Genomic DNA, 10287 nt, shown 5'->3' with positions numbered 1-10287 from the left:
GACATATTAAAACTGAAGAATTTTAATAGCTATTTTGATTGATTCAGTTGAAATTCATTAATATAATTTTCTGTAACAGAATTCATTACAGAAAAATGTTACAAGGTTATGGGCTATTTCACAAAAAACCCTGTACTAATTGGCTGAAAAGGCTGGGTTTAATCTATGTATTAGTGCACATAAACTGAGAAAAAGAGTTAAGTCAAGCATAGAAGCAGACTTTGAAACTGCAGAAGTATGAAGGAATATAATAGAACAGGATATTAAATAATCAGAGATATAATATCTAGAAGAAATGTAATTTTGTATAATTGCCAAAGTAGCACTTTAGGTCAAATAATGAACAATATTATAAAAGGATTAGTCTGACACTGTGTTCCAGTTCATAAATGACACAATTTACTGTTTCATAGCTTACATATTTTCTTAGGTGAGATAACAGTTAATTTTCACCTCTTCCATACAAATCCTTATATTCATTGACCAGAGAAATTAATGTCTTGCCTTAGGGATGGTTTAAATTTATATACCTGAATGAGTCAACAGTGAGGTTTTTTTCACATCTGTTTTCTGTCTTGGTGTTTCAAAGGGGAAATAACAGCTCTTGTGGATCTCCAAGTCAATTTACTGCAGGTCACATCCTGCCATAAGTAGCTCTTGGCCTTTGGAAACCTCATCGTATGTGTTTATTATCGACTTCATGGAATTATTTGCAGCCTGCCCTACCTCTCACACTCACTCTGAGCAAGTTTGGGAGCATAAAATCACAAGGCCTGGGACAGTTTTGTACCGAAATGAGCACCACTTTGGGCTATCTCGTGCCTTACCTGTGTGATATTATTTGTGCCCATTATTTTCCATGGTGCTGCAACAAACCTGGAGGAACTGCAGGGACTTGGTGCCTGATCTTCCAAAGAGCACAGCAAGCACTTGCACACATCAACAATGGACAAATTTTATATTGTACATGATGGAAATAGAGAGCAATGGGAATTATTCATGCCAAGTGCACAGAATCTGTGGCCCCATGATGGAAGATACTTATGTGGGAAATGAACAGTTCTGTACTCCTGGTTTTAGTCAGTTGCCAGGTAACTGCTTTCAGAGAATCAGCAGAAAAAATATATTTTTTTAATAACTATTGAGTAGATCATTATTTTAGCTTTACAAGGAGCTAGTTTATATTTCCACAGTGATCCCACTGATTACTACCACGTACTGCATTAAGCAAGGTCTTCCCCCATACATGAACTGTCAAGAGTCATTATTTTAAGTATAGGACATGTGAACATGTCTTAAAATAATTATTAAATATTTATTGCTGCATTCTACCTCTTACCAAGCAGGAATACTGAAGCTGGGAAGAAAATCCTCAGGATTTCCCTTTCTCTCCTTTTTGTTTTTCTCTTCCTCTCGTTTTGCTCTCTCCCTTTTCCTCCTGTCCCAGTTGTATACTCTATAATGGTGAAATGGTGAGAAACAGAAAAATTGCTGGAGGAAATGCCAGAAGTACAGGTTAAAATACAGCTTCTTGGACTCAGGGGTAAAGGCTACAGATTTTCCAGACTTTCCTTAGGCTTCAGAAAAATCACTCTTAGAAACACCAAGCTGCATAAGAAGAAAGGCATAAAAGTCCTAAAGGCATAAAAGATTGTGTCAAGTATGTAATAGAGGAGGAGCTTACTTCACTGGTTTTTGAGTAATTTTCTGCTCTCATTCAGTATGCAGACCCCTGTCTAGTGAACTCAAGACTGTGGATAAACATTTTTGTTTTCCTTGCTTACTTTCAACAGGCTGATGAGAAGTCATCCTCCCACACCCAGAGGCCATGGGCTGTGAACCAGTTAAACTCTGGAGTTTACAGAAAAACAGGGACTCCTTTAGAAAGCAATCCAGCTCAGGAGCTTTAGCCATTAACTTTTGCTGGACTGGTGCCCCTCAGAGCAATTCCATGTTCTACTGAATGAAGGGATAAACAACCCCAAAATATATCCACTGGTGTCTTTTATTAAGTTATGCAAAATACAGTATTAATTATGACACTGCATGCATTTTAGACAATATAAATGCAAGCCTACAGAAAATGTGACAAAGAAACCCTCAATTACTTTTGAGGTAGTATACAAGGAAAAATAGGAAAGCAGAAACACAGTGGATTAAAAGAACAAAATATTAGTATCACTTTGTGCATACATTAGTCACTCATAAATACATTTGTATGAAATAACTTAAGATACAATTCCATTCTTGTTAAAAAATATACTTCTTGAAATTCACCATTCTTGGTTTTTTTTATTTCACATGACATTTTACGGTATTTTATCAGGTGGGTTTATTTTTTTTGTCACTGTCATCATGATTTACCCTTTTCCTCCAAGAATTTAGGCACAGATGGCCTCATGCACAAAAATAAATAAGAAACCTGCTTGAAGGGAAAAGAATTCTGCTCAAATAGCTCAGGATAGTCTAATAAATACATTTTTGTTTATAAAAATATTTCAGGTTTATAAAAGAGGGGAGGGGACAGTCTCCCATGTGGAAAGGATGTCAAGTGAAAAGTGCTGTATAACGTTTTTGAAGAGATTCTGTTTTAAACATATAGTACCGTTATGAATATATATTTCATAATAATCCTGTTTCTCAGAACCTCATTCTAGGTTCACTAGGAGCATCAAAGGCTCTCTCCTTCCCTTTGTCTGCTGTCTTATTGCCATGTGGGGAGGTGCCTAGTTGAGAAGGGTTCCGTATAGCTGTGCTTTTGTAAGGCTGTCCTTCCGACTCAGCCCAGTGCTCCCCGTGCGCTGGAACTGCGGCTGCTTGCTGTGGGCCCCCGGATGGCTTCCCTGGTCCATGGAAGACTGGTGCACTTCTGGGGCCTCCACTGAGCTCTGGTTGAGGGACTCTGCTGAGCTGTTGGGGCTCACGTCCACGTATTCTCTTTTCAACACCGGGCTGTTTTCGATGTTTTTGCTACTGCATAACTGGACAGTGATCCTTTCGTTTTTTTGGTCTCTTGGTTCTTTTGTTTTGTAAGTGGGCAATTTGTCCTGCTTACAGCTTGTGCTGATGTCAATGTTCAGGCCACTGTCTGTTCTCAGGAAGCAAGAGTCCACGAGTCTGCTTTGGCAGATGTCATCTCCCTCCGAGCAGCTGTCTGCTTTGTAGCTAGCATAGATGGGGCTCGTTCGACTGTCCCCCTTCTTGATGGGGCTGCTGTAGTACTGCTCCGAGAAACTGCAGGGCGACAGCCTGCCAGCGTTCCTGTAGGAGTACGCTCCAATGTCCTCCACGCTCAGCTGCCTCCACCGCCCCGGCAAGTCTTCTTCTGAAAGGTGGGTGCTCCTGCACTCGTTCCTCATTTTCTGGTTTGCCAGAGCCTGCTGTGGTGTTATGGCTGAGAAATGAAAAGGTTCGTTTGCATACGGGGGCAGAGTCCGGGTGAAAGTGGGCGAGTTCTCGTTGTCCTCAGCCAGCTCCATGTGCTGCGCGGGTTTGGCCTTGGCGAACCTGGGGCTCCCCTGGTGCTCGTAGCCCGCGGGCGACTTCCTCTCAAAGAGCTCCTCGCGGTTGCTCATGTAGATGGCCTGCTGCGAGGCCGTCAGCGTGTTGGCTTGGGCGTTCTCCTTCTCCTCAGACGTGACGCTGAAGCTGGAGTAGGAGCTGGAGGTCGGCAGAGAGGTGATGTACTCAGGGAAGGCTTCGTGGGAGAAGCTGGAGTGGAAGCCGTCCTCTTCCACGGTGCTGTCCGTGGAGTTTTGGGAGCGCAGGAACCCCACGTCCTTCACCTGCGTGTCCACGCTCGGCCGCCTCTCCCTCCTCCTCTCCTCGGGGCAGTAAAGCGCCGTGTCACTGCAGTAGATGTCAGACTTGTACTGGGCTCTTTGTCCCGCTTTTCCAGCAGAGTCCTGAAAATTGAGATCCCTGGTGGATGGGCTTGACAGGTGTGAGGACAAGCTGTGTGGGTCTGGCTTCTCCAGCACTTTGGCAATGACGCAGGTGGGAATGGTATCGGCGTAAGAAGTGTGGCACAAGGGGACAGAAAGGCTGCAGCCGTGTTTCTCCAGGTGGATGCTGACTCTTTCCTGAAAGTCAGTCGGCAACTGCAACATAAAGAGATGGCAAGGAGAGAGGAGAAAAGGGCACATGTCAATAGAGGTGTCAGATGAGTGCTGCTTATGACATTACACAGCTCACCATACTTGGTTCTCTGTGATGGCCACAATCTTTGTGCATTTCTTGAAACAAATGTAATCAAATGATTTTTGTTTGTTTACTTAACATTTGTACATCTTCATCTGCTTTTGCTTACGGATAACACTGCGAAACTGAAATGTTTCCTTCCCAATTAATTCAGCTTGGATAGGAATGATCACAGAATTGCTCAGGTCAGTAGAGGTCTCTACACTCCTCAAGTCCAGCCATTAACCCAGCCCTTCCAGGTCTATTTTACTGATGTAAATAAAGTATGTAGTAAACAACAATCTTAAAAAGGCAGGAAGGGAATTACAGCCTACAGCAACACTTTCCAGACTGTGTGCTTGGGTGTGATTTGCAGTTGGAGTGTGGGTGTGCAGAGGTCTCTGTGGGAGTGAGGAAGGAGGAAGAGATCATATCTATTCTGTTCTCCTTTTGTCTTTCCTCATGCTCATCTTGTCTACAACCCCATGCCAAATTGGCTCCTGCCCTCCAGCATCACCTTTGATAAACAATGCTGTTTGAAGACGCAGAGGAGCTGACTGACACTTATAGGAGAAGTGCTGGCTGCTGTGACAGGATTGTTCCTGTGCTGGGAAGAAGCAGATCAAGCTGCCTTCCTTGCCCCTTCAGCTGGACACTGCTTGTCAGATCAACCATCCACATAAGCCTCAACACACTGGCAGAAAAAAGCACTAAGACCTGAATTCTCATTGATATTCCTGTGACAGAATTAATCAATAAGTCTGTTGTGTATAAGAAATCGTATAGGTTTTTTTTTTTCAGAAAGTCAGGACCAGGGCTGTGGATGATGGTTTCACCTGCCATTCTGTCATGTGGACCAGAAGAGAGAGAGAGATGACATTCCTTGGTGGAGCCTACTCAGGTATCACCAAGCACGCTTTCCTGTCAAATTTTATCTGCCTTGCTCACTTGAGATCTCTAACAATGCTCAGAAAGCAATATGAGAGAGGTTGCCTCTCCCTATTTATTGCTGGAAATCACAATTCTTGGATTCATGTTTGGAGTAAGTTTTGAGTTTGTGACTTTGTTTGCTCCTTCGATATTCCTGTTGATTTATGCCACTTGGGAATTAATCCCTTCAGTGCTGTGATTTACTCAGAACTTTGCTTTTATAACTAAAAATCAAGTTCCTCTTTACAAACTAATCAATGGTTAACCTTATGACCTTAGCAATCTCACCTCCTCCTTAAATTTGTTCCTCTAGAGGAGAGAACACCACAAATACCTGCAGTTGTTCCCCTCCCCTCTATTTTTTGAAAAAGGAAATTTAAGGTACCTGCTCCTTGCCATGGTCTTGCATTCTGTAAAATACAGAGATCCTCTTTTAATTTCATTGGGAAGTTTTTAAAGCTATTTTAATCCCCACACCTCACTCTGTTAAAAATATGGCATGTAGTGAAATGACATTCCTGTTATTTGTAGTAGGACGAGTGTTTTGTGTTTTTTCAACCAACAGACCTTCCAGGATATTTTAGATTAATCATTATGTTGCTAATTAACTCATATGTCCTCCATTGGAAATAAATGATATTGCCAGTCTGCTGGCAGGCAGCAACATTAGTCATAGTAAGTACAGATGCAACAAAGATTGAATAAACAGGTTGTAAAATAGGCCTGGTGTAAAAAGTCATAGAAATGAGGAAAAAGAAATACAGTTAATTTAATGTGAATTTGCTGTATGGGGCAGCTCTTATTTTAGTATCCTGTAGCACCACTATTTGATCTATTTTATACATGTTATTAAGATTATGAAATGTATTTAAAAGAATGTTATTTTATGGGCACTGCACTGGAAACTGGAATTACTAAAATGATACTGCTATCACATTACTATATTTTACTACAGTTTAGGTTTCTGGAAAATATACAATAGTTTATAAGGCAATATTTGAATTTTTAAAGAATTTATTGGCTGTGACAGCACATTCATACATGCTAAATTAATAAATGCTTGGACTAATGAGTGGAGACTGCCTATTAAACTGAGTATATGACAGTCTGGGAAACTGAGGGGAGATCTCACATTTGTGATAGTTCTCTGCAAATAAACAATTAAATGCTTTTAAGGTCCTAATTAGAACAGGTAGGGTGCTTTCAAGTGTGAGTAATGTAATGATAATTCCTTGATACAATTTGCTAAGGGAAGTCAGTTAACAGTAAAAAATAACAGGACCAAGATAATGATTACTTTGGAAGTTCTGTCTCTTTGTCTGGAAGACAAAAGAATCTTGGTCCATCTTTATTTGCCAGGGTTGTTCAGTGCTCTGAAGCCATCTACTGACTTAGAGATGGTTTGTACATTCCAAATTTAATTTTGCAGTATTCCATTGCAGAATTGCACAAGAGAGGCCATTTGGGGGGATGCTGACCTGATGGGACTGAAGAAGGAAAGGCTATTCCCTGTAACCTTCACTGAAGCAATATGTGTGAGGAAGGTGCTATTGCTTTGTGCAGGGCCTGGATCCCTGAAGAACTGTCTTCTTTACTAAGATAATATTTGCCTCCCCTTTATGGAGCCTATTCCTCAAGCCTCGTTTCCTTGGAAGCAACGATTATTAATTAAAGTTTACTCCTTGGAAATCAATCACTCGGTGCTCTGGCTTCTTTAGAAAAAGATATTTGTTCTGGCAGCCCATTTAAAAATTGGGGTTTGGAAACCAGCTGGACTGGAAAATAGCTTTAGGAGGAAAATTGATTATATCAGGATCTCTGACGCCTGTGGCCTGTCATTTCCCTGCTCACCACACTGCTGCTGAACAGAGTTTTGCATTCTGGAGTTCACAGCACTCCAGTGTTTTACAAAACCTTTGCTTTACAGGCAACCAGTGCAGGCCCATCTGGGTAGGAGAGGCTTGGGGAAAGAGATTTCCTTCAAGTTCCATCATGGGTGGAACAAAATCTCATGGGTGCTGTGATTTTGTCAGCACCTCCCTCGACTGCACAAACACCAGCACAAGTCCTCCTGTGGTTAAAAGAGGGTGTGTGGAGGAATAAAAGCCTTAAGGCCAAACCAATTGTGGAATTGATGCATGCAAAATAACCTGCTTTCCATACAATATTTATGTCACAGAACAAGTTTGGTCACATTACCTCTGAAAGTTTATGCGCCCTGTCATAGTTCTTGCTGCACTGGAGAAGCTGAGCAGCTAAATTGCAGTCCTTCCTGTAGAGCTCCTGGAAAAAACAGAAAATAACCTCTTCTTTAAAGCTTGCAAAGTGCTTGTGGCTTTCAGCCTTTCTCCCATGCCAGATCAATCTTTTCAAAATTCACTTTGGGGACATTTGGAGCATACCTTCATTTCTAAACACAAGAAGATGCTTTGCTGTTTCTAGCACAACCTAGAGATATTTCCTCCTTTGCTCTGTGAGGGCTGATAAGATTACTAAGAATAAACTTTTGAGACCTGTTACAACAGAACAGTAATCTGCATTTCAGAAGATGGATATTTCCCATTAAGAACTGAATTCTATACTGTTAACATGCATGGTACTGTGAAGGCTAAAAACCCATGATCTTTTAAGCAAAAAAGAAAATTTTTATTGGGTATTATCCAGTTGAGCACTAAAATACTACTTTAGAAAGTGCTAAAATAATCTTATGAGACTGTGGGAGAAATTAATTACAAAAACATACATTGTGTTGATTTTTTTAAAAGGGAGACTCTCCTTTTGATATTTCTGGATGATTCCTGGCTCCTTTAATATCTTGCAGAATGCAGCTATAGAAATATATTAAATCTCACTGCAAATATTTGATGCTGCAGAATAGAATATTTTCACTGGGCAAGAAATCACCGTGAGAATTCCACACAAGGAAGGAGAGAATTTAAGCAAGCTTCTTATGCTATCTTGGTACTGAATGGCTCCCATGGTCTATTTAATGGGAAAATTCAGCACACAGATTTGCCCTTCACTTAAATTTGATTTAGCACATATGACTGTGTAACTGCATCCTTCAACCAGTATCTCTGGCTCCCTGAAGGTAGGAGCTGTATTTTGTTTTTCCTTTTCTTTATCTAGTTGCATTAAAACCAAGGTTGGCTTCAGAAACTGACTTTATAGGTGGGCAGAGATGAGATATGCAAAGCATGAAAGTGCTATGGGCACTGGGCTGTGTTAATCTGTAAAAATTAGTATGTGTTTGTAGACAAAAGTTGTGGAATACTGATATAATTTGGATTTTCTCTGATGTTGATGTCATAATTTTGTCGCACGCCAGTTTTTATGGCTACATTAATTCTCTTAAAAACTCATAAAGAAATTTTCTGTGAAAAACAGAGTTCCTCTGTTTTAAAGGACAATTTTATGGTATTCTGTAATAAGAGAAGCAACAAGATGTTCTTGTGAGTCTTTCAATGATGGGGATAGTTCTCCTGTGAACATTAGTTCATATTTTTTCACATTCAAGCACCTTTAGACACTTTTGTTTTGTGATTATTTTTCTCTGTCTTTGTGAGATTTTATAAATGCCCTTTCTTCTTCAAATGTACTGTATTCATTTATGTGGATCTTAAATTTTATATTAGGACACACTATTTTCACTCCTGAAAAAGATCCCAGGAATTCAATTTAGAAGTAAAATCTGTTCCATGTGCATGTGACTTGGATATGTTGCATATACATTAAACCCAATATACATTGCTGCACAATGTACAGCACAGACAGGTACCCCGAGTCCCATATGGCATTCCCAGGCACACAGAAATGGTATCTCTCCAGAACCTAATCCTTTCTTCAAAAGCTCTGTGCCTCTCTTTCTGCTCTGTGGTTGTCATGGAGAGCACGAAAAGCATTGCTGACACTTTATTTTTAGCAGCTTTAAAAATTACTACAGAAAAAACTACATGTGAGCTACATGTGCCACGTGTACTTTGTTCTCCACCTGCTGGGCCAAGCCATGTGCCTGGGGTGACCTTCTCTCCTTCAGTGTTTGCCTGAATGGAAACCAGCCACGTCTGTGGCAACTGGAACAATGACTGGCAAATAATGCCAGAAGTGTTTCCCACTGTTTAAAATATGTTTTTGTATCAAAAGCATAATTTTATATTTCTGTCAGAAGAGAGAGAGAAAATGTAATTGAAGAAAGAAACATTGCTGAGACAAAAACATTCTCCCCGTGTAGGATTCTTCAGTTTATCACTTCTGTGCTGTTAGGTATAATATTAGTGGTTGTTTTGTAATCCTTTATGTTACAATTTGGAATATAATGTTGACTCTTATTAGTGATACTAGACATAATCATAGATTATCCTGAGGTGGAAGGGACCCACAAGGATCACCAAGTCCAGCTCCTGGCCCTGCACATCCCCAAGAGTCACCCCTGTGCCTGAGAGCTTTGTACAAACATTTCTTGAGCTCTGTCAGGCTTGGGGCTGTGAGCACAGCCCTGGGGAGCTGCTCCAGAGCCCAGCCACCCTCTGGGGGAAGAACCTTTTCCTGACATCCAACCTAAATCTCCCCTGACTTAATTTCATGTCATTTTCTCAAGACCTGCAAGGGCAGAGCTTTGTCCATGGGCCAACCCCAAGTCTGAAGAAGTGGTTCTGTTATTTGAGGCCTCTGGACCATATTCTAGTGCTCAGAGTAAAACTATGAGTACTGAAAACACCTCAAATTGGGGTTCAAGCCTGACTCCATGAAGTAGTGTAAATGGATGCATACTTAAAGGGAGATTTCTGCAACTTTCTTCCACCTCTATTTTGTCGCAGACATCTTTTCATGAAAAATCCTTTCCTTGGGATTTTTCTTCCTGAGAAGCTGAGAAGCCCCAGGAACAAAATGTAAACAATGGTTATCTGCTGCTGTGGAATGCAACAGGTGGATCTGTGATTGGTCTCATGTGGATGTTTGTTTAATGGCCAATTAATGGCCAATTAATGGCCAATCACAGCCCAGCTGGCTCGAGCTCTCTGTCTGAGCCACAAACCTTTGTTATTCTTTCTGATTCTATTCTTAGCTAGCTTATCTGATGAAACCTTTTCTTCTATTCTTTTAGCACAGTTTTAATGTAATATAGATCATAAAATAATAAACCAAGCCTTCTGAAAGAGGGAGTCAACATTCTCGTCT

At 40.8% G+C, this 10287-nt stretch overlaps 1 protein-coding gene across 4 annotated transcripts in view; it reads right to left on the bottom strand.

The window, feature by feature from the left end:
* Window positions 1-1987: 1987 nt before the first annotated feature.
* The window catches only part of BEGAIN (brain enriched guanylate kinase associated), a 160162-nt gene continuing 151862 nt past the window's right edge, over window positions 1988-10287 (bottom strand). For all 4 annotated transcript variants that reach the window (XM_063159946.1, XM_063159947.1, XM_063159949.1 and 1 more), the window contains 2 exons: window positions 7309-7392; window positions 1988-4100 (listed from right to left, as the gene is read on the bottom strand). In XM_063159946.1, coding sequence (XP_063016016.1) covers window positions 2727-4100; window positions 7309-7392 — 1458 coding nt within the window. In that variant the 3' untranslated portion in view covers window positions 1988-2726. The remainder of the gene's footprint in view (window positions 4101-7308; window positions 7393-10287) is intronic.

This window comes from Melospiza melodia, chromosome 6 (genome assembly GCF_035770615.1).
Source record: "Melospiza melodia melodia isolate bMelMel2 chromosome 6, bMelMel2.pri, whole genome shotgun sequence".
Classification (NCBI taxonomy): Eukaryota; Metazoa; Chordata; class Aves; order Passeriformes; family Passerellidae; genus Melospiza; species Melospiza melodia.
This window is presented reverse-complemented; position numbering and strand designations above follow the sequence as displayed.